The sequence below is a fragment of the Gymnoscopelus braueri genome (genome assembly GCF_963280865.1).
Source record: "Gymnoscopelus braueri genome assembly, chromosome: 9".
Classification (NCBI taxonomy): Eukaryota; Metazoa; Chordata; class Actinopteri; order Myctophiformes; family Myctophidae; genus Gymnoscopelus; species Gymnoscopelus braueri.
Window position 1 is genome coordinate 9175407 of NC_137610.1, and position 24876 is coordinate 9200282.

General features: G+C 42.6%; 1 protein-coding gene across 6 annotated transcripts in view; it reads left to right on the forward strand.

Annotated features, from left to right (window-relative positions):
- The window catches only part of lrrk2 (leucine-rich repeat kinase 2), a 49058-nt gene extending 25508 nt beyond the window's left edge, over nt 1-23550 (forward strand). For 5 of the 6 annotated variants that reach the window (XM_080436822.1, XM_080436824.1, XM_080436825.1 and 2 more), the window contains exons 19-51: nt 1351-1615; nt 1716-1913; nt 2324-2433; nt 2539-2611; nt 2940-3151; nt 3889-4139; nt 4988-5136; nt 5260-5353; nt 5774-5960; nt 6412-6593; nt 7072-7295; nt 7806-7933; nt 8496-8714; nt 9405-9606; nt 9821-9909; nt 10266-10453; nt 10594-10748; nt 11465-11611; nt 13079-13270; nt 13572-13718; nt 13906-14018; nt 14277-14473; nt 14994-15154; nt 15978-16148; nt 16390-16490; nt 17120-17332; nt 18080-18273; nt 18645-18717; nt 19030-19220; nt 19469-19621; nt 20150-20379; nt 21309-21377; nt 21744-23550. In XM_080436822.1, coding sequence (XP_080292948.1) covers nt 1351-1615; nt 1716-1913; nt 2324-2433; nt 2539-2611; nt 2940-3151; nt 3889-4139; nt 4988-5136; nt 5260-5353; nt 5774-5960; nt 6412-6593; nt 7072-7295; nt 7806-7933; nt 8496-8714; nt 9405-9606; nt 9821-9909; nt 10266-10453; nt 10594-10748; nt 11465-11611; nt 13079-13270; nt 13572-13718; nt 13906-14018; nt 14277-14473; nt 14994-15154; nt 15978-16148; nt 16390-16490; nt 17120-17332; nt 18080-18273; nt 18645-18717; nt 19030-19220; nt 19469-19621; nt 20150-20379; nt 21309-21377; nt 21744-21865 — 5400 coding nt within the window. In that variant the 3' untranslated portion in view covers nt 21866-23550. The remainder of the gene's footprint in view (nt 1-1350; nt 1616-1715; nt 1914-2323; nt 2434-2538; nt 2612-2939; nt 3152-3888; nt 4140-4987; nt 5137-5259; nt 5354-5773; nt 5961-6411; nt 6594-7071; nt 7296-7805; nt 7934-8495; nt 8715-9404; nt 9607-9820; nt 9910-10265; nt 10454-10593; nt 10749-11464; nt 11612-13078; nt 13271-13571; nt 13719-13905; nt 14019-14276; nt 14474-14993; nt 15155-15977; nt 16149-16389; nt 16491-17119; nt 17333-18079; nt 18274-18644; nt 18718-19029; nt 19221-19468; nt 19622-20149; nt 20380-21308; nt 21378-21743) is intronic. The other variant, XM_080436827.1, reaches the window with a different exon arrangement.
- Nucleotides 23551-24876: the final 1326 nt, after the last annotated feature.

The following is a 24876-nucleotide window of genomic DNA, read 5'->3' on the forward strand; positions in this document are numbered from 1 at the left end:
GAGTTCACTGGACCTCATACATCACGGTCAGGGCTCTACCAATGCTGATTGGATTTCGGGGCTGATGGCAGCCTGATTTATGTATACCTCGTGGTGCCAATGCATTGTGAGCTTGTAGATCGGCTATTTTGTATTACATGTATGTAAGTAACATTTAGTCGGGTGATTGTTCTTATGAGTGAGAGGTTGCTGTGCCATGTCTTAACCCATTTAGACCGGGAACGCATCTGTGTCATTTAAAGATTTCTTTGGTCTATTCAAAAATAGCAGATATACAAGCTCATAGCGTGGCACCGAGTGCCACGCTATGAGCTTGTAGATGTGCTAGTTTTGAAAAATCTTGAACATTTGTGCAAATCTTTGAATATATATATATTTTTAAAGCGAACATTTTTAACTACAAATGTCTTCTAAATCCTAACTTTTTTTTTCTTTTCTTCTTACTTATGTTGCTATATCAACTTTTTTCATGTCAAGGACCCCCAAAATGATATGTATTTGTCCGCCCCCCCCCCCCCATCTCAAAATATTTTGTTCCAGGGACCCCCAGAAGCAAATATTTGAGTAAAAAAAATATATATTCAAAGATTATCACATCTTTTCACAATTTCTCAAAAATAGCAGATCTACAAGCTCGTAGTGCTATATGAGCTTGTAGATCTGCTATTTTTGAATAGTCAAAGAAATCTAAAAATGTGTGTGCTTTTACTTATAGCATATTGGTATCAGGAGATTCAGGAGATTTCCTACATTTCTTACCAAGAGCTCTGTATCACATCATTGGATTACGAATCGATTTTCTACCCCTTCTCACAAATGGGAAAAAAATAAATCAGATCACTATAATGGAGAAATGCACATTACATCTCAGTCATTTCAGGCAAGTGACGTCAAACTAAAGGTCTATTATGTTGTATGGTATGGTTCAAGCTGAGGTCGATAGGAATTAGCCGGAGGGGCCTGTAACTCCTCAAGGGTCAGGGGGAGGACTCATTCTTTTAGCCATATTCTTTACTCACAAATGTATCGTGTCATTTCAAAAGCTGGCTTTTGTTTAAATGCAACTCAACTCAATATATTGCTTCATTTCATTTTGAAACTATATACCGGTAAGTGTCCATTTATATTTGTATCCCTTGACACATCTTATACATACTGTCCTGTATACTTTTACATCTAAATATATCTATTATAATATGTTTCTGAACTGATAATATGGAGTTAAATGTACCTGTACTATCCATTGTTTCAAATGGAGAAAAGAAAAATACAGGTTTAAGAGTTTTGGCTAAACAAATACAATATAAAAAAGTGATCTGAATGAATCTTCTCTTACTGGTGTTTTGTCAGGTGTGTGAGAAGGGAGGACCATTGGAGCTGGTGGAGCTGTTGCTCAGCAAGGGGGTCCATGAGCAGCACCTTCGTAGTGCGCTGGCGGTGAGCGTCAAGCGAGGCGATGGGCCCGCCGTCATCCAGCTGCTGCGACGTCTGGGCCTGGACCTCAACAACTCTGCCCTCTGCCTGGGGGGCTTTCGCCTCGGCCACCTTGACGCCGCCTGGCTGGGACCCCTGCTGGCCGACCGAGGAAGATCCCCCAGTTTCCGAACCAACAACAGTAAGGGGAAAAAAATTACCCTTAACACACAAATCCATAAGCAAGGTTCTTGTTCTAGTTGTTCTTGGTCTATGTACTGCACTGTGTTTTGTGTCCTCAGGTAAAGGGGCGTGGCTGGCCCGCTACGTACAGTCCCTCCTTAGGTCAAAGAGCACAGCAGGTCCTCCCAGGTCCCTGGGTGACCCCTGCCTGACCTCCGGCTACATGTCGGACGAGAGTGACGAGAGCTCCAGCTTTAGCTTCAGCTTCGTATCTACGGATGATGGCCTGTTCCTCAACGATGACCTGGAGAGTGATGGTGAGTCTCACTCAAACCAGTGAGACCAGTGCAATTTTCAGATAGCCATTATATAAATTACACTTTTCACTGCATGCTTTAGGTAGGTTTTAATATTGCACTTTCTGTGCATGGAAGTGGAATTGTTTGGAAGAAGCAGATGAGAAGCCTACAAGCGTGGTTTGAACCAACTGACACTGTCATTCTTTAAGCCTCAGTAGTGGGGATAAAAATCAGAAAAAGGAACCATGTGCTATTAGTACCAGGACTTAGTTCTCAAAAAATATAGAACCAAACAAAAAAACACCAACACAGCAATTAGTTATATCGTATCAACATACTCTGCCATACAGATTGGTTAAAATGCAAATGTATTCACAAAAATAAGTTATTGATTTCAGCTTTAACTTTATGTGCTTTTACTTTTGTAGGAAGTGACTCTCTGTCACTCACCTTGTCTCCCATGTCCCATAACAACTCTACGGAGGAGTTGAGGGGAAGCAAGAGGAAGCAAGGACGTCGCAGGCATGCTAGTGCAGAGGTGTGACCCTCCATCCACCATGTGGCGTGTTCCCTGTGTTTGGGTTTTGAAGGTTCCGCTGTTGCTCTCTCTCATTGTTTACTTTTTTGTCTTTCTTAATTCCAGAGTGGCCAAAATGATATGGAACTTAATGAGCCTCTACAGAGGAGACATGGCAGGATTGGCCACAACCAAAAAGGTACATACTGTATAAAACATTTGACATACAATTTACAATTGTAGGCATGGTCTGCAGATGCTGGTACCCAATTTTCAGTAATTAGCTGTAATTTATTAATCATTGCTATCCGCTCATAAAAGAAAGGGGGGGGGGGACTACACACATAAAGTAGATGATGTAGATCACAGGAAAAACTTCACTAGCAACTTGTTTTCTGAATCTGAGGTGAGTCCTATATGAATGAACATTTGAACCCATTAAAAATTTGTAAAGCCATTTTCCAGAGAGTTCATATTTTTAAAGATGTACATTTGCATCCAATGGCATGTACTATACTCCTCCTCAGGTATCTACTCCCCAGTCCTGGGTTCTGGGGAGATCTCCACCTCCCTGACCGCGGACAGGGAGAGAATCCGTCTCCTGGACCTGTCAGGGAATGAGCTAGACACTCTGAGCTGTTTGATGGACGAGGGCTCTGTCCAGCAGAACCTGGAGCACCTGGCCCGCTTGGACCTGAGCCACAACAACCTGCTGGACTTCCCCTCAGCGCTGTGTCAGGTAGGTTGACCTGGTGAAAAGATTATGGAGAGATAATGTTTTTGTTCATGTGCGGGTGTGTCTGTCGGTGTCTGTCCTCTGCTAATCTCGCAAACCACTTCACAGATCAGCGTCAAATGTTTGTGCATACTGGCAGTAGGCCGAGGAACTCAATTCCCAAATATTTGTATGAATATTTTCCTACCGCCCGCCGATCCACCAAACTTCCTATCAGTCTTGCCCATATATGGAGTTCCACACTGACGTCATCAGTGTGACACGTATGTCCAGATGAAACATAGGAACTCAATAGCATTTACAATAGCATGTTTAGTAACTATGTAGTACGTTAGTGAACCATGCTCTCACTTTCTAGTTACCTTTATTATCAGATTGTTGTGCGTGGCTCTTTGTCTCCTTCTAGCTCGCAAGTGTTATATATACTTTATAAAAACCTCTCATACACCGGTAACTGTATGTTTAAACAATTTAAATCAAATGTAAAATTAATTTAAGACTTATTTAATTCAATTTGCAATTAAATACAGTATGAGACCACTCTCGGTCTAATAGATGTCTGCAACACTTTATGTGTTGGTATGGATTCCCTAGTGTCAGTGCATCAATTAAGTGATTTTAAGATTTAAACCCTCAAATTTAACTATATTTGGCACATTTTATTTTAGGAATATTAAATCACTACACTTTATCGATTACCCTATAGTTTCACAGTCATCCGTTTGTTTTTATTACATCAGAGCTTTAAGAGTTTGACTCGGCTGGATCTCCAAGGCAACCATCTCCAGTCTCTGCCAGCGGAGCTGCTGTGTCTGCCCTCACTGAGCACGCTCAATGTCTCCCGCAACTCTGTGGGCCCGCTGCTGACCCTCGAACCCACCGTCTCCTGCCCGTCGCTACGACAAATCAACCTGTCCTTCAACCAGATCACCACCTTCCCACACCAGCTGGGCCAGGCCATGAATGGACTGGAGGAGCTGTCCATGGAAGGGTAGGATGCTGGGATATTCATTTTTCATGATGGAGCATCATCCTTTTTCCTTGACAATAGCTGACTGTCAAAGCTAGCTCAGATCTAACATTGGTGATAAGACTGAATGGAACTGGCAACACCTTGCAAAAGAATCAAGATATATGATTACAAACCTTTTAAAACGGTCCTGTACACATTCAATACAGCTAAACATGTCCATAAGGACTCAAAATAAATGTGCCGTTTTCTTTGTCATGTACTGTAAGCTCCCGGCATTGTTATTTGTCTAATAATCAAGGTTTGACATGGTCAATCTCCTCAGTAAATTGTCAATATGTTCTGCTAGTTCACACTGCTGCACTTTTTTCTTCTCAACATTCTAAAACAGTTTCATGTTGTTGCAATTCTTACATCTGAACTAGTTTTTAAAGTACTCTGGAGCAAATTAGGAATATAAAGTCAGCGCTTCTGTTTGCTAATCAGTAGGGGTGTGCCAATACACTAATTTCACGAAACGATACGATACGATATTGGGCTCACAACTTCGATACGATTTCGATACGATACGATACGCACTTTTTTATTATGAAAATATATGGGGGAGAAAAAAAGCAAATGCAAACAAATAATTCTGTTTTTGCATTATTCAGACATGCGAACTTGTAGCTTTTCAGCTACAATAGCCGTTTTGAATCCAAATAGGGCAATAGTGTGACACCTGACCCGAAACGATATTTTTTTCTCTCCAAAACGATACATATCGTCACGAAAACGTATCGCGATATATCGCGGGACGATATATCGGCACACCCCTACTAATCAGTGAATTCCCAAAGGTGATGTTGTTTGTGCATTTCTGTGTTCAGCAATAGAATGACTGAGCTGTGTGCTCTTCTCTGTCTGCCTGAGATGAAGATGCTTGATGTGAGTAAGAACAGTTTGGAGAACATCTCCCCTGACTTTCTGACTGGCTGTCCCAAACTAGAGACCTTCAGTGCCTCCATGAACAAACTCAGTAAGGATTGCTGCAGTACTTGAATGAATTCGACAACTCAGCTCAGCAAGTGTTTTCACAATCCTATGTATGTTTGGGATACTAGTCATGATGTGAAGAAATATCAAATGTTTTCTTTTATAGGCTCTCTGTCCTATCTACCATCCAAGGTAGCAACACTGAAATTGGCCTGCAACAGTTTCAGTTGCATTCCTCCGGCTGTACTTGATTTAGTAAAGTAAGTATTGGGTGGTTTTGTAAAAGTAATTCTTGCTAAGGAATGTGAGGCTACGTTCTTGGTAATTATGATAGGAATGTGAGGCTTAACATTGCAAGAGTTTTGAAACTGTTTGATAACAAAGAATTGAAATGTGGTAACAAAGAATTGAAATGTTCTTTAAGTCCTTACTGTAGTATAACACTGACATCACCTTCCCATATCCCCATAATGTTTTGGAGTTTTGTGTATTGTCAGGACCACATTTGAAACAAATGTTTCATTGCGCTTTCATGTGTTAACCTGGGTTTAAGTTATATTGTGATTTTACTTGTATCTTTTACCAAAATAAAATAAAAACATCAGCTGGTTCATCAGCCATCTGCATTTGACAGTACACAAATTGATCACCCATTCCTAAAGCTTATTTATGTTGTTCAGTTTGCGTTCAGTAGACATGAAAACCAATGCTATTGACTTCCTGCCGGGCCCCGTGTCATGGGCATCCGTGAACCTGCGAGAACTGGTGTTCGGTCAGAACCGGATCGCATCTCTTGATCTGAGTGGACCGATCTACAAATGGGCCAGGTTGGAAAAACTCCACCTGAGTGACAACAAGCTCTCTGAGGTACAGCATTAAGTCTGCACACTTGAATATTCACAGGACTGTTAATATTGAATTTAATTTAATGGCTGTTTTCATTAACATGTGTTAACGATGTTATTTTTCACTCATTCGCATTCACCTGTCTTTCTCATTTAAACTGCAGAACAAGAAACCTACAGAAAACTGTTATGTAACACATGTAAACTAAAACTGTGACAAAAAAATATCTGTATATTATGGTGTAAATCAAATGCCTTTAACCACTCAAACCCTACATATACTTTGTTGACCAGAGTCTCTCAATGGTGTATACTTGGTCCCCTCCTTTTTCCCTCTGCACCCAACCTCTTCGCCCCCAAAATAGCTGACCTACAGTACAAGCTCACAATGCAGGGCGCTGCAACTGTTTGCCCCAGAATAGAGATGCTAGGGTTCATGTGGTTAATTGTAAGTCACCGTGCTCTGTCTTCAGATTCCTCCTCAGATTGGGCTTCTGCAGGAGCTGACGTCCCTGGACGTTAGCCGTAACGCCGGCCTGCGCTCCTTCCCCGATGAGATGGGGAAGCTGGTGAGACTGTGGGACCTGCCCCTGGACGGCTTGCGCCTCCAGCTGGACCTGAAGCACATCGGCAGCAAGACCAAAGACATTGTCAGGTTAGGGTCTGAAATTAAAAAATGTTCACATTGTTGTGATATACGGTACCCTTTTACCCCCAGAAGCCATGCAGTCTACAGCAACACAGAGCTTAGAAGTTCTTTATTGCCTAGCAAGCAATATTTTCAGGAACAACTAGAGTTCTCAACGGGCCTGAAAATTAAGGCCCGGCCCTAACTGGGCCCTAACTGGGTCGACCCGAACAGGGCCCGGCCCGGACAATTACCATAATTTTAGGCCCGACTAATTAGCATACATTTTCCCGAAAACGTTGGGTCGGGTAGGTTCGGGTTCGGGCAGTGTATTTGAGAACTCTAGGAACAACACACACCTCTCTGTGCTGATGGGATATTTTGTGAAGAAAACACTACTCAGGGTAGTTCACGTCCGGGTACACCATTGTACTGCCCTCAAACTTTGTTTGTTGAGTTCAATAAATTGCCATCATCATTTCCATTTATCTTCTCTTTTCTCCAGGTTCCTGCGGCAACGTCTAAAGAAGGCGGTTCCCTACAATAGGATGAAGCTCATCGTGGTAGGGAATGCGGGCAGTGGGAAGACCACCCTGATCCAACAGCTGATGAAGCGGAAGCGATCACAGTGGTACACGGAAAGGACCACCGTTGGCATTGATGTCAGGGACTGGATCATCCGGGAGAGGGACAAGAAGAACATGGTGCTCAACGTGTGGGACTTTTCAGGTGCGTCAGGACACGGTGGTAGATCCCAGATGTAGATTTCAACATGATGGAATCATGGTGTATCAAAAGCAATTCACACTGGCCCTGGGACATGAAGGACTGTCTAATGAAGAGCTGTTTATTGAATTAGAGATTCATCATTAATTAAATAAAATGATGACATGTTGCTGCCATGAAACTAAAATGTAATGAATGTTTTTGCATTTAAAATTAATGGTCTGCTCATAGGATTTGATTAAGAATATAAAAAAAAAAAAAAGATAATTAGGGCATCATGCGCATTAAAAATACGTGGATTGTTGTTTAATCAAAATACGCCTTGATAGGGTCCATTTGTAATCTTGGATATCTGCTTAGGACAGCCCATATCCGTCCTAAGCAGATATCAGGATTTGGGTGAGAAGTGCTTTTACAAGAGCTGAATTTCTTGAAAGAAAACATGGGAGGCTGCTCCTGAAAATAATTAATACACACTACATTAAGTTGCATTTCACTATTTTCTGTCGACAGGTGAAGAAGAGTTCAGTGGCTCCCACCCTCACTTCCTAACTCCAAGAGCTCTCTATCTGGTGGTGTATGACCTCAGTAAAGGAGCCAGCCAGGTGGATGCCCTCAAACCTTGGCTCTTCAACATCAAAGTAAGAGACAAACATTCATACTTTGTGTGTACTCCCCATTTTATGGGCATGTTACTTTACAATGTGTATCGAGGGAATAGATAAGTAGCCTTGCCGAGCCATGTGGCCCACAGGGCAGGATTCTATCTCCTGTTTCTGTAGCGTGAGGCGGCTTGATGGACAAGTACACCCCCTGGACATGACATTAGCATGTCGTAGGGACTTACCCCCAATCCAACCCTTGATGCTGAGTGCCAAGCAGGGAGGCATTGGGTCCTATTTTCATAGTCTTTGGTATGACCCGGCCGGGGATTGAAACCCAACCTCCCAGTCTCAGGGAAGATAGTCTAACCACAAGGCCACCGAGCTGGACGAGAGTATGTTATATATTATAAATGGACACAGGCGAAAGGTTACTGCCTGCCTTCATAATTTGTCTCTCTTGTTGGATTGTTGTACATTATTTGTATAAAAGTTAAGTGACAAAAATGTATAATTATTTCCCCCCCTATAAGACAAAAAAAACATGTTTTTGAGTGGACCTCATGTTCTTGTATATCTGTGGTATAATCATGGCCTGTAGGCAGCAGCTCCACTGTCCCCGGTCATCCTGGTGGGGACACACACGGATGTGATTGAGGAGCCCCAGCTCCAGGCCTGCTTGACCAAGATCAGAGAAGAGCTGTTGAACCACCAGGGCTTCCCAGCCATCAAGGACTACCACATGGTGTCGGCACACGAGGACTCGGACACCGTGGCCAAGCTACGCAAGGCCATCGCAAGGGAGGTCACCAGCTTCAAGGTGAGGAGACAGCCGGAGTGTGTGCGGATGTCCAGATTGGAGTCGGATTGCTTTTTATTAAGTCTGAACAGCAAAAATGAAATACAATATCAATTATAAATATTATATTTGTGTCCCAGTTTGGACAGTATAGCCACTCAAATCATATCTAATCTGTCCTTTATGTCACTGTTAACGTTCACGCTATCGTTCATGCCCCCCATCCCCTCCGCCCGTACACAGGACGCGCGACCTAATAATAACGCTCCCGCGATGGTGTTTTTCACTAGAAAATAGCACCACTGAACGAGAACGTGAACGAATCATTTGAACGAATCATTGCCGTGAACAAAATCGTTCCAGACAAATTACCTGTCTACTTCTGCTACTGTTGCACTTTTGGGAGGATGCTTCACTGCCTCAGTAAAGGTGAAGCTTGAAAGAACTTACAGGAACAAGACCATATATCAAGACTAAACAGTTTCCCAGTTGAGCTGATGGACAACATACAGTCCTTGGCGACAATCCAAGCGCTGCACCGCAAAATAAGGACCTGAGAGTGTGAAAATGTAAACAAATGCACACTCTCAGAGTTAAATTAACCCGGAGGATTTGACTGTGAAGCAGAAATCCCATCACAATGTCATCTCGTTCTCGTTCAACCTCTTTCCTCTACTTTCCCCACATTTCTCGCCTCCATTCTGCTTCCAGATCCAGGGTCAGCCTGTGATGGGGCAGCTGGTGCCAGAGAGTTATGTGGAGCTGGAGCGCAGGGTTCTTCAGGAGAGAGCCAGTGTTCCTCCAGAGTTCCCCGTCCTCACACACCACAAGCTGCTTCAGGTCATCCAGGACAACCAGCTTCAGCTGGACGAAGCTGAGCTCCCACATGCTGTCCACTTCCTCAGTGAAGCTGGTAAGATGGAGCTATGACTGAGTCGTATTAGGGGTTTTAGCGCTTGAAGTTGAAATTAGTTAAATTATACAATAGAGCACATTGTATTCTATTAAATAATATGTCCTATTTTTGACCAAAAAAAAAGGTGTGTGTGTGTGTGTGTGTGTGTGTGTGTGTGTGTGTGTGTGTGTGTGCGTTACATTTACAGTAAATATACTGTTTATCCCTGTAGGTGTTCTGTTCCACTATGACGACCCTGCACTTCAGCTCCAGGAACTCTACTTCATTGATCCACAGTGGCTCTGCAACATCATATCACAGGTCTGAGCCTCCTGGGAATTTAAGACAATCTGTCTAAATCCATCTGCATACTGCAATACACTGGTTAAATGTTCATTTAACACTGAGAGTATTCAAATTAAGAGTTCTCAACAGGCTCTGCCCTAACTGGGCTCAACTGGGCCGGCCCAAACAGGGCCCGTTCGAACAATTACCATAAGGTTAAGCCCAAAAACCCGAAATGGAACCCGAGGCTCGGCCCGGCCTGAAAACGTCGGGTAGGGTCGGGTTTGGGCAGAATTTGAGAACTCTAATTCAAATGTAATCTTACATTTTGTACACTCAGTTACAATTAGATAAATGATACTGAGGATTGTACTGTGTTATTTTATGTGTAGAAACTGGTGTTGACGAGCTGTGGTTCATGGGAGCACCCTAAAGGAGTGGTGCAGCGCTCGGCACTGGAACGCTTCCTGTTTGAGAGCAAGTGTTTCCCCAAGAGCCGCCTGACCCAGTTCTTCAAACTGCTGGAGAAGTTCCAGGTGGCATTGCCGATTGGGGAGGACCAGCTGCTTGTACCTAGCAGGTACCTTAATACACATGTGATTTTTGTATTGGCTTATATTTATCAGTATGACCCTTACGGGTTCATTTGGTTCCATTTGTACACTCTCAAGAGTTGAATTAACATTCAGGATTTTACAATGCTCACTTCTCCTTCCACAGTCTGTCCAAGCTCAGGCCGGGGATAGAGCTGCCCCACTGTGAGAACTCCGAGGTCATAGTGCGCCTCTACGAGATGCCCTATTTCCCCATGGGCTACTGGTCACGACAGATCAACCGTCTCCTGGAGGTGTCCCCCTACCTGCTCTGTGGAAGAGGTGACATAGCCACTAACCCATGCATTATCAGTTAGTTAGTAAAGCTGCATGATAAGAGATAGTTAGCATTGAAAAGAATAAGATGCATTGGCTAATGGGAGGGCAGACCTCTGACGTCACTCCGACTCGGCCATAACCATATAAGGAGTTCCCAATGCAGCTACGGCCAAATATGGAGTGTGTTATCTAACCTCAATGTGTCGTCATCAGCCTCAAACAAATCAGTCACAAAAGGGTTGCATGCCGATATATGGGCATATACTGATGACATCAGCGATCTCCATATATGGGCATAAAGGGCCAAGGACTGACAGATACAGAGATCCGGTTGTTCAGAGCCACCGATCTGACCACTATGCCCATATATGGTCATGTGCATATACTGGCGCAGTGCATATATGGGCATAAAAGGGACATAGACAGACGGGTACAACGGGTACTCTGACAAAGCCCCCAACACTATGACTCAGACATATTGGTCGGATCGGAAGTGCGACGTAGGTGTGAGGGCTGCGTAGCAGCCTGAACTCTAGATGTTTGGGCCGAACCTCTAGTTGCTGAAAATAGCAACAGTTGCTAAAATAGTTGGCTATTTTCTGCAAATATTTGCCTATTTTTACAGAATGTTTGTCTGTTTTGACATGTCCAGAACAGGGATGTTAGGGTTCATGTGGTTAGTATTATTATAGATGTGTTTGTGCTGTTCTGTTACCCAGAGAAAGTGCTGCGTCCCATCCGTAAGTACTGGAGGAGGGGTGTGTACCTGAGCTGGTCTCCAGAGGCCTACTGCCTGGTGGAGGCTGCCTCTGTAGAGGACAGCCCTGCTAGCTTTGTAAAGATCACTGTGCCGTGCTCACGTAAAGGTAAGACTACTGCTAAACTATTATTTTTTTTAACACCTCTCATACGTAGGATTTAGCTCAAGGTGCTTCACACTCACAGTACAGAGAAATGCAATACGAAGCGATATAAAGAAATGTGCCTCGTTTTACTCCTTGTCTTTTGAATAAATTCCATTTAGTTTTAGTCATATTTTAGTCACCTGAAATGTTTTAGTTTTGTCTAGTTTTAGTCGACTAAATATCACAAGATTATAGTCGACTTAATATACAGTTGATTTAGTCGACTAAAATGTATTTTGGCGGTGCCTTGATGGCGTCGTAATGCCTGATTTTACTGGATGAAAATAGCCTATCTACAAGCTCACAACGCATCGCTTGTAGATCTGCTATTTTCAGAGCACAACACCCGAGCACATCAACACAGCTCACATGCTAATATAATAAGCACATCATTGAGAGAGTGTGCACGAGAGCATAAGAGATGGATATGAACACTGGTTAGGATAAGGGGCAAAGGGTGTGTACACAGTAAAATCCTCACAGTGTACAGCGTGTTAATTTATCCATGTGTGTGTATTTCTGAGACTGTACAAAATAAATGTAACCAAATGGACCCCTACGAACCATTACTGTAGTTGTGTGTGGAGACTAGTGCTTGTGAGTGTTGGGGTCGGTAGGGAGATTGGTGGAGTTTGTTTATATACTTATACTTAGAAAATGATATGATCACAGTCATGTTGAAAGAGGAGAAACTGACAATCATTTGAGTAGGAGCAGAGCACTGCCTCAGTGCCTCATATCCATCTTCTTCAGCAGTTTACAGTACATTACTGTCAGATAACAGGGTATTAACTGTAAATTGTAGTACTAGCTACATTTAAGTAAACCAGAGCCCCTAGGAAATTGTACTTTGAATACACTGTAAGTATTTAGAATAGGATTGCTGTGTATAGAAATAATAATCTTGATATCATTCACACACAAACACAGAGTTGAATAAATGTAGTGTTTCAGATTCAGATGGTTGTGATGGTGATAATGATAAGCTTATGGCCATTCATTACCATGGTGACCATGGTAGTTGTGCTTTGGTGAAAGAAAGATAATAGATGGAGCTATATATGGATATCTACACCTGGATGCAGGTTATTTCCCCTTGTAGTTGAGGACATAATTAAAAATAGAGTCTCTCTCTCTCTCCCTCTCTCTCTCTCTCTCTCTCTCTCTCTCTCTCTCTCTCTCTCTCTGTGTTGCTTGAATAGCAACAATAGCCAATCTACAAGTTCACAACACATTATGAGCTTGTAAAGAAACATGGAGGCATGTTCAATTCTGTCATTAAGGAAGTGAGAACATGAAATATGGATGTTTGGTCCGTAAACATTTTAACGTTTTAGCACTAACTCTAGGCTAAGTATAGTCCTGATGATTGGTGGTAATGATTATGACTGTCGTGTTGATGCTGATGAATGCTCTCCTTTCCCCCAGGTCGGATGTTGCTGGGTCAAGTGGTGGACCACATCGACTCCCTGCTGGAGGAGTGGTTTCCAGGCCTCCTCAACACAGACATGCACGGCACCGGGGAGGCACTGCTCAAGAAATGGGCTCTCTATAGCTTCGAGGACGGCCAGGACTGGAGCAAGATTCTGTTGGAGGACCTCTTTAAGCATATTGATCAAGGTCTGTACTGTGGTGGCCTTCATTAGAATGACGCTAACACTGTATATTTCTCCATTGTTTCATTTTTTTATATGGCATTATCATATTACACCTGATAAGTTATTATTACATTGTATTAACCACTTTCAACTTGTCAAAAATAGCAGATTTACAAGCTCACAACGCATCACGATACAACGTGTTGTAAGCTTGTAGATCGGGTGACAAAGTGTATAGGGAAAAAGGTTTCCTAAACAGGAAAAAGTTGTAAAATGTCTCCTTATATTCACGGTTGTTTCCTTAATTGCTTTATCTACTTCAGATTGCCTGCTGGTGAACCCAGAAGATGCCCGCTGTACACTACCCATCTCTCAGATCGCGCCTGACCTGATCCTAAGTGACCAACCTGCTGGGATCATACTGGACAGTGAGGAGCTGCACATGGACCAATCCAAGGAGAACCTATTGGGTATGTAAGGTTTTGTGGAAAAAAAATCCTGGGGTAATTATACACATACACAAGTACATTACATTTTCCCTGTCCTGATTTCAAGAAACCAAGCAAGCTGTCTCCGTGCTTGGGCTACTCATCCATGTTTCCGTCAAGCATTTATATTGTAAAAGAAAGCAGTAAACCAGTGTGAGTGTGTTCACAGGGGATGGCGGTTTTGGGACTGTCTATCGAGGAGTGTACAAAGATGAAGAGGTCGCTGTGAAGATATTCAACAAGCATGCATCTGAGCTTTACATCCACAGGCTCCTTCGACAGGTAATTGTACTTCTTGCCGTTCTATTGGGATATTGTAGTATGCAGTCACTGAAATTGATTCTTAGATCATGAACATTGATATGGGGATATTTGTGGAAAGGAAAATTTGTTTTTTCACCTATCCCCCTTCATTCTGAACTGAAAGTATAAGTCTCAGATGAAGAAAGTTCCACTTGAGCTCATGAGGATTTTTTGTCGTGCTCAAGGGCACCTAAACTCATTCAATGGCCTCTCCTCTCCTCTGGCTTTTGTCTCCAGGAGTTGGCAGTGTTGGGTCGCCTCCACCACCCTAGTCTGGTGGGCCTATTGGCAGCAGGCTCAGGTCCGGTTTACCAGGTCCTGGTAATGGAGCTAGCTCCTCGGGGGTCACTGGACTCACTGTTTGAACACGAGAATGGCAGCCTCAACCCCAAGCTCCAGCACAGGATAGCCCTGCAAGTAGCTGACGGACTCAGGTAAAATCACATTATAATCACCCGAGCGCCACCCGGGGGGCATAACAACTAAATTGGGAGAAAAAAATATAATTGGCTACTCTATCGATTTTGGTTACAGTATTTGAGTTTTGAACGAAATTCAAAAATCCATAATTTATTAACCGCACTGTTATGTTTAGCCAAGATTGGCTCGATTATTCTTGTAAGTTCTGTAATGTTTTAAGAACAAAATAAAATATGAAGTCTGAAAATAAAGTAATCAACAGGAAAATGGGCTATGCGTATGTATGACATTAGGCTGAAGTTGTGAATAAACTAGGACATTTCTTTATGCCTGATGTGTATTGTAATGTTGCTGTTCAAGTGATTAAGACCTCCACCTCGGGAGCCTCCGCCTTTAGCTGGTATGGGATAGATTCCCAACTGTCTTCCTAGTGTAACTCTCCCTATACAAAGGGACTTGAAAAAAGCTCATAATTACATCATTATTTCTCTTCAACCACTTGGCCCAGTGATTGTGTCCCATTTATACAAACAGGTACCTGCACTCATCCATGATCATCTACCGGGACCTGAAGCCCCACAACATACTGCTGTTCAACCTGAAAACCAACTCTGAGATCATTGCCAAGATGTCTGACTATGGAATAGCCCAGTACTGCTGTAGCATGGGAGTCAGGAGCTCTGAGGGCACACCTGGTAAGAAGCCTAAAGCCTGAGTTGTACTTAGTTGCGTGCGGGTGTTGCGCACCACAGTGCAACCGAGTATATATGTCTCAGTCCTAGACATCTTCCAGTCCGGGGGGCAGTGGGCTTGTTAATGAGCTATGGGGAAAAATGAGAGAGAAGTTGGCAATAATCTTTCCTGCTCACTTCTCGGTCCAGATCCTGAAGAACCGCCAGGTTGCAAACAATGGTTGTTAAAACATGTAATGACTGTGCCATGTCTCTACTTGCATAATCCAAAATGCCCCAAATCAATATTGATCTGTTCAGGCCCACACATCAGCAAATACAAGTGATAATTTTAACATTTAGCTGATCCTCATATGTGGACCTACTGTACCAACATTTAGCTGATCCTCATATGTGGACCTACTGTACCAACATTTAGCTGATCCTCATATGTGGACCTACTGTACCAACATTTTGCTGATCCTCATATGTGGACCTACTGTACCAAGATTCATGATTTGTAGTGCAAATGTGCAGTAGTTAAGATTTGATCGTCTGATCAAATTAGGGTTGCTTACTCTAAGGCTCTATTAGAGACTCTATTACTCTAAGGCATTCATATCCTGTAGCATACAACCCTTCACATTTAAGACACATTGTACAGAGGGGTAAACTATTGGTCAGTTCATAATTCCAAATCTGATTAAGTAAAATGTTTGCAAGTACAGTATGTTTGTATATTGGACAGGTTTATAATTATCATCTTATCTTCACAAATGTGGCTTACTGTATCACTTCAGCTACGACATATTCCATTGTGTATGCCTGTGATCTGTGTATTTGTCAGGTTTTCGTGCACCAGAGGTAGCCCGCGGTAATGTGATCTACAACCAGCAGGCCGATATCTTCTCCTTCGGCCTGCTGCTGTACGACCTTCTGACCTGTGGAGAGCGCATCTCAGATGGCATGAAGTTCCCCAGCGAGTTTGACGAGATCGCTGTCCGGGGGAAACTGCCAGGTAATGTTTGTTCCTGTTTCTTCCCGTCTTGTTCAGATCGGCTGTGTGAGAAATTTACTTATACTTGGGGAATATACTTATTACATTTGATGTGTTGAATATTCACCTAAGCACTTTAAGCTCATCTTTACATAAAAGCACCACGCAGATATTAGAACTTACCACATGCCCTAGACAAACTTTGTCTCCTGACGTTTTAACAGAATAAAATGTTATCCTATGATGTGTCTCATCCACACAGACCCAGTCAAGCATTATGGTTGTTCTCCATGGCCTGGCTTCCAAGCCCTGATGAAGGAATGCATGCGGGAGAGCCCTCAGGATCGGCCAACTTCTGCTCAGGTAACAAGCTGGTCTGTTAGTTAACAGATCAACTGTGCTTATGCCGACTCAAAATAAGCAAACCCCAATACAAGGCTGATTTTCTATATCTCTGCTGTCCGGCAGAAACCAGCTAACTCCAAAATGTTCACAAAAACAAAACAAAAAGTGGAGTTAGGAGGTTTTGTTCATCATTGATAAGAACAGCTGAATGGACCTCAAAGCTCACAATGAGGTTGGAGGTCCAAAGGGGGTGGGGCCTGGAGTCAGCAAAACTCCACCCCCCTTTGGTGGAGTTAGCTGGTTTAGCAGAAAGTTTGAGGATCCAATGGAGTTAACTGGTTTTGTCAGAAGCGCTTTTTAATACTTTTCACTGGTTCAATATTTTTTTAATCAACACACAGATGTAAAGGGTGTTCAATAGCGCTGATTTATGGGAAAAAAATGCAAAAGCGGACAAATGGAGTTAGCTGGTTTCTGCCGGACAGCAACGATATCATGTTACTACATTGTGAGCTATTTTAGCTACTTTTGTGTGACTGTTGTATGACGAATTACGGTTGATTTGTAAAGTTGTAAAGTTTCCGACAGCAACGATACAGCGTATGTTTTATCATGGCATGTCATGTGATGCTCTTTTATACGTCTAGGTGTTTGACAGGCTGAACTCGGGGCCGATGCTGTGTCTTATGAGGGAGCTGGTGTTTCCCAGGGCTCCTGGTGCAGAGTGTTTCACACTGGGTAGCAGCAGCAGTGACGGTCCCAGTCCCTGTCCCAGGGTGTGGCTGGGAGGAGGCAGCACCACTCAGAAACTGGGCTCTGTCACTGCCGTGGACCTGGACACTGAGACTGTCACCACACAGGTACACAGTAAAATCCCGGCTTCTCATTTAACTCAAAAGAGTGTACAAATGGAACCAATTTGACCCATAAAGTCAATGTGTAGTCTCTCTTCAAAGGCCTGTCACAGAATGTTTGGAGAGTTGGTTGTCAGTTAATAGAGGTGTAAGAACCGACAAAGCTCACTATGGATTAGGCAAGGCAAGAGTATTTGTATAGCCCATTTCAACAGCAAGGCAATTCAATGGGCTTTACTTAAAACATTAAGCAAAAGAAAGACATTATAACAGGACATTTTAATTGAAAAAGTTTAAGTTGAACACCTATCTCCTTAATAGGAAACACCTATTCTGGACACAGAGCAAAAAACACAATATAAAATAACATTTGGATATAATAAAAATGAAAGAAGCCTTGTTGTAGCAGACCTGCAATTTTCTTATTACTATACGTCTCTGGGAACCTATTGACTCAGATTTGTACATTTCAGTTCCGCAAGTTTGTTTTATTTGGTTTGTAGCAATACCTTCGAGGTATTGTTTCTTGCCCCTTGTCCAGAGAGATGCACTGAAGACAGTACGGTACACTTTACATTTTATCCTTGAGATTACAATGAACAAACATCTTCCTAGTAAATCTCCAGTCCTTATTTTTGGACAGTATGCTGGTTCCCTAGTTTTCTATATTGTATGTCCTCACTCAGAATGTCCAGGGGTTTGACATCAAAACCTATCCTGTGGTTATTCATGTCCGTTCCCTCCCACCAACAGGAGATTGACACCAGTCCTGTCCTATGCCTGGTGACCGCACAGGTCCAAGACGAGGCCTGTGTCTGGCTGGTGGCGGGCACTCAGTCCGGCTCCTTAGTGGTCATCAACAGTCAGGACCTGTCGTCATGGCACCAGCTGCAGGGTGTCTCAGATGCTGTCACGTCCCTGTTCTTTCACACGTACCCTCGTCGCAGGTAGGACGTTAATCCCAACTGAACATGAATAATACCCTCCTTCAACAGTTACGTGTGAATGCCTTTTCATCCCACAATACTCTAGTGGAGCTACTAACCAAAGATTGCTGTTGTACTGGACAGCTTCCTTGTCAGTGTGGGCCATGTGTGTAACCTTTTCTATTCCTGTAACTACAATCCTAAAAGACAGGAGAGATGCCCATGCATGATTTATATTGAGTTTTTTCATAGTTGTTAATTTATACAAGTATACTGTATCAGTACTGTATTTAAAGCTGCTGATAAACTACAATGACTACATTATTATAATGCATCGACAATTTGACAATGTATTCAAATCTTTCACCTGGATTTCTTTCATTTAATTTCAGCCAAAGAAGGAGCTACCTGCTAGTTGGGAGTGCAGATGGAGTTCTTACTGTTTATGAGGACATTGTTCTAAAGGTACTTGAGTTTAAAATAACATCTGCTGTTACTGTAACATACATTTTTACTAATCTAATCTATATCTGTAACGGTATCTGCACTATGCTGGCGTGGCATGTTATTTGTTGTTTATCCAGATATCAAAAATATAACAAATAGCTGTTAAAATATAGTTAACAGCTATTCTATCCGGGGGTCTGAAACAAACATTATTAACATTAGACTTAGTAAAAGAGTACAAGACTAATGTTTGAACTCAACCATAATAGTAATGAATTCAGACACATCCGTCCAAAGATCATTTATTCTTTTTTTTCCATTCTTTTGCAGGAGGAGAACGGCCAGCCAGTCAAAACGCTCACTGTTGGGAACGCCCACACGCCTGTGATGTGCCTGGGTCAGTCTGGACACTCACTGGACAGGAGCACGGTGTGGGCGGGCTGCGGGTCCAGGATCCTCTCCTTCTCGGCCGACTACGATGTGTGGAAGGCCATCGACACCAGACCCAACCACATCTTCCAGTGAGTTCATGACAAAGGCTTGACTGTGTGCTCCGAAAGGCTGAAGGGGTGCTATTTCAAAGTACCTCTCTCATTTTTCCATGTATTATTGTTTAATTAATTATTGTTTAATTTATTCTTATCAAGTGTCAATATGATGAGATATTGTAGCACATCTTTTAATTGCCTTATTAGATAGGGAGATTATGTTTTCACTCCTGTCCGTCCGTGTGCGTGTGCGTGTGTGTGTGCGCGCACCCACCCTTTAGGCAGCAGCGAGCGGTGAGCTGTGAGGCGTGTGTTTCTCGAATGGTTGTGGACAAACTTGTGTACCTGAGTAAAGCTGGGGGGCAGACTGTGGAGGTTTGGGACAAGAGGAGTGAAAAGATGGTGGACTGCATCGACTGTGCTCAGATAATCAGGTACACACACACACACACACACACACACACACACACACACACACACACACACACACACACACACACACACACACACACACACACACACACACACACACACACACACACACACACACACACACACACACACACACACACACACACACACACACAGATAATTTAATCAGCTCCATATTAAAGGAAATGGATGTCTGCATGCTGGATTTACAGCTCCCAATACTGTCAAATCAGCTACAGTATATGCACACAGATCAACATACACATTAATCAGGTACGTGTACAAACCCTTAGACAGGTTAAAGAGAAAGCAATGAAGTGGTGATAAATTGGGTGAATTAATGCCCTCTTACACTGTTGAAGGATGCAGTGAAAACAGTATACATCTTATACATTATTTATGATTTCTTTTTTTTATAGCATTCATCAAAAAACATCATGAAACCCAACCCTACTTATCAGTTGGCTTTTTTTCAGTTTGTTTAGCCAGCGAACCATAATGTCTCCCCAATTTACCTCTCTTCCCTTCAGACAAGACTCAGGCTGGAGGTCTAGGACGGGCAAGACGACCGAGGCCCCTGCAGAGACGGAAGCTTCTATGTGGGCCACCGTCAAGGCCCTGCTGGTCCACAACGGCGCTACGCTCTGGATCGGCACCAGAGGGGGCTTTGTCATCCTGCTGGAGCTCTCCAAACACCAGCTGCTGCAGGTCATCGGCCCCCAATGTCAGTCCATCCGCGCCATCGGCTCTGCACTTATAGGTTGGGTAACATTGCTTTTAATTGTAGCGCTGAATCACCTGATTGAGACTGAGAGTTAATTGTGATGAATCGTAATGAACCGTGGCCGACCGTTACTTTAACTTGACACTCGAATAGCATTTGTTAAAAGAGAATATTAAAGATAAGCGATGAGAAGTGAAGTACCTAAAACCAGAACATATGCTTTGGAACGAACGGCACCATGAGGCCGATTTGAAACATTTAGGGTGGCAGTTATTCCTTGGCCTAGTGGAAAGGTGCCTGCAAAATTTCACGGTAATTGGATGCTGCGTTCATTATTTGTGCCATTTTGTGCAAAAAGGGCCACTCTCACAAACTTTGGAAGCCAGTTGTAGCCAATTATGACAGATACATCTTGATCACAGGACTATAGAGTTAATGTGTACCGATTTACATGAGGTTAGGACAAAATCTGTAGGAGTAGTAGAAACAAATGTGTTTTGCTTGATCGGCCTCATGGTGCCGCTATATACAAATTTGGTGTGGAGGTTCTTCCTTGGCTTCCTGGGAGTGTACAAAATTTCGCGCAGATCGGTCCAACGTTGCCCAAGATTGGCTGTTCACCGACGGACAGACAGACAGACAGACAGACTCACAGGAGCAAAGAAAAGAATCCCTCGCCTTTGGCCGTTTCGGCATGGCGGGGATAATGAAACAGATTCTACAGAGATTTTTGTGAAGTAGCAAGTGCGTCCCTAAATTGCAATGGCTTGAATTTGAGTCTGACGTGGGACCTGACTCTCTCCACTGTCCCGGTCAAATACAGCAGGAAGGCCTTAAAATAATCTCAAAGATTGTCTGTCCATGTCATGCTGATTTCCTGTCTGTTCACTTCCTCTGTACTCGGCTGTACTAGACTGGGTTATTTCATGTTTTTGTGAGGTTCAAAATATTTATTTCCACAACAGAAACACTGAACAGGAAGAATGTGGTGTTGGTGCTGGGAAGAAGGTTTCCCCAGGACAAGACTCATATTGGTGAGAGTGAGATCTCATTCATTTCCCAGCTTTATATATATAAGGATTTATTTGTCTTTGTTTCATGGTCCTTTGTACAGTTTGTTGCGTGTTGTTCTATGTCTCAAGGTGGACCACAATGGAAACAAGCTTTGGCTTTTTTGTGTATAATCCACGTTGGTGTTTTTCCTAAATAATGACATTGTTGTGATTTCTTTTTTTTTAACTGCCAATAAAGTATCTATCTATCTATTTCCTTAGTAGACTGAACTTGAAATAGTTGTATTGTCAAGTATTTTCATTTACATGTTTTGTACTTGGCATGCAATGTTTTCTCATTGGCGGGTAAATAAGTAATGTGTGTGTGTTTCCTCTCATTCCTCTCAGATGAGGAGTCAGTATTGATGGTGTGGAACAGTGACCTGCCGTCGGAGGTGAAGGACTTGAACAAACACTGTGAGTTGAGAGAGGAGATTACCACGAAGCTGAGAGAGCAGCACCATGACTGAACATCCACAGTTCAACGTTGTTGGCCCCAGTATGTGCTGTTCATGTGTTCGTGGTTATTAAGGTGACACATTAATGTATCGCCAGTCATCGGCAGATTTACAGAGCTCACATGACATGACTTAATGATGTTTTCTAAACTGATGCCCCACACTCCTAATTTTGGTGTGACTCCAATCTACAAAGCAGCACTTTCATAAAAATGCAAAAAACTGGTTTTCTGGTTTGCTCGCCACTTCATGGTGTCATTTGGTGGACCTTTTTTAAAAGTGGAAGGAATGAGGACTGATAACTACGAACCATGAAATGCCATGAACACGACAACACAAAATGCCATCGTAGAAATATTATCACAATATTGTGGTGATGTGCAAAAGCATGACTCCCAGTGACATGGACCGAGTTTGTTCTTCATTTTTCTCAGACAATAAGGGAACGAAGGTCCTGTGGACTGATATGCGTCGGCAGTATACCTTAAGGGTACCTCGTTGATTTGTCAGCCATACTTTCCAGCGCACTGACCCCTATAGACCAAGAACTGACAATTCTTTATTTTCTTTTTTTTACCATCTCTTATAAAATAAGTTGCCACATGTTACTATACTGTGGCAATCTCTTAATCACAATGTGGTTGTTTTATATACAGTATATATTTACAAAACATATTTTCTTTTTTTAAAAGGGACACATGGCTTGATTTGTGATGTTGTATCATTGCCTATGGTTTTCAGCCATTACATAAGCTTACTGTATCTCAAGTTTATCTACGTATCTATGGAACTCTGCAGTACCAAGGCATATCCTACTTGATTTGCTAGCCAACCAGGGACTTGAACAACTACTAAGCCAAAGGAAGAGGCTCCTTGCCTCTTAAAGGCCATATTTTATTATTTATTCTCATGTCTGTGTGTTTTGTTTACCAGTGGACATTCACTCCAGCACATTTGTTGCTATAAAAGCCAAACAGGCAAAACTGACATCAGCACTTAAACAGAGAATAAAAATAGAATTATATGTAAGTTTCTCTCAAAAATGTGATAAAAAATTATTGATGTTACAAAAGTGATAAAGAAAAATATTCTGTGTTTAGCTGTGTTTATAATTTATTTAGTCTAATCCCAGGTTGGATTAATTTGGGATTAAACAAGTAGTCCGGGTGGCACCAAACAACATTTGTTTCATCAAATACATACCGTGTGAGCCGCAGGTGAGAAGGCAGTAGGGGAGGGTGAATTCTGTCTCTGCGCTAGCGACTCCGGGGTGCCTGTTCAGCAGGGAGTGGAACTTGGAGGGACTGTGTTACTCCCTTCTGGTAATACTCCTCACTGTCAGGTGAAATGAAGTGACCGGTGACCCCATCTACCTGTATATCAGACGAGACAGGCTTTGGCATTGACATGGACTATACAAACGGGGGAATTGACAAAGACTAATTTGGGGAGGGGAAGAAATAAGTAATTACTGCTGTTTGCTTTTGTAGGGCAGAGTGGACAGACTTTTTGTTTGATTTTTTGGCCGTCTACATTGGGCATGGTTTTTATGTCATTTCATTCAACGGTATATGTCAGTGTCATGCGGTGAATTTCATCACCAGATTGTATTATTAAATTCTATGTACAATATCTCAGCAGTTCTATGTGCAAGTTGTCCAAACTAAGTGAATAAAATAATCTGTGACTATGTAGTATGGCTGTGTTTTGCACTATGAACTGTGAATCTTTCAAACTAGAAACCAAACACTGTTTCTGAAGGAAATTGTGCTTACAGTATTATGCCTGTTCTCGTTGATAATATTGGATTTTTTTAAATTATAGTGACTTTTAACTTAATATCCAACTTTGCCTTCATTTTTAAGTTATATACGTTTGTCCAGAACTGCCGCTCCGACCGATATGTCCATAGGCATGTATAGATATCCAGTTTTGCTGTGGTATTGTAATTCATCTTAGTACTGTGGTCACAGGAGGTTGTTGTTTAACTGTAATAACTGTTATCAATGTCATCTGAATGAAAAGGTTTATGTTTGTCTTTGGTCAGAGCTTTTTGGGCTGAGAGGTTAGTCTATTTTGAGTGTTGTGCCCTCAGGGCCTAAGCCTAGAGTCTTTAATACAAAGCCTAAATATCGATTTTGACATTTGCATATCTAGATACGAAAGTAAAAGTCAAGACTCGATAACATAAATCTATGACAGTCTTGATCCAAGGGCAGGCTATCCACTCAATCATGGAATAAAGACTTCAGACACTGTAAAAGGGAAGTTTGAACCTCTGTTGATCAAAATGCTCGGTCTTTACAACCGACTAGTAAACCATGTATTAAAGACACACAGAAACCATGCAAGGTGGGACCAAGGGGTTCAGCCTCAGGCCTGGAGTGCCATCCCAGGAAGCTGAGGTACATGACAGTCAAGGAATGTCCACTCTGTGGCATCCAAACTTGCATGGTTTGACACTGAAGAAAGATGAGAGATGTACAATCTCTGGTTGACTTGCTGAATCCCCTGAAACCAGAAGAAACTGACCCGGTCAGTTTATCTACAGGAATGTAGAATGTGGCCAGTGATCTGAACCGTCCTGCAGTGATGTGAACAAGATCTACCAGATATTCTGTGCCAAGGGAGGAGAGGCTGATTCCAGTCAACACCCACCATGTCTATTTCTCCATGCCCTCCATGCCCATTACCAGAGTATGTGGAGATGCTCCCTGCAGACTCACCCATCTGAACCAGATCCCATACAGTGGATGGACAACTGTTGATGGTGGACAGTTAGCGCTTTACTTTTGGTTGGTAAATGTGTATGACTATGCAAGCTTTCCAGGTGTATAACCTTCAAGTCTCAGCAATGGATTGAGATGTACAATGTGCAAACTCCAGAATTGTACAAAGTAAATAGCCTGGTTCCAGACGAATCTGCCATTGCAAAAAATAATTGCCCTTGGCAGATTAGGTCTGGCCCCTCTCCATAGAGATTGCATTTCTCTCCCTCCGAAGTTGTGAGTTTTTATTTATTT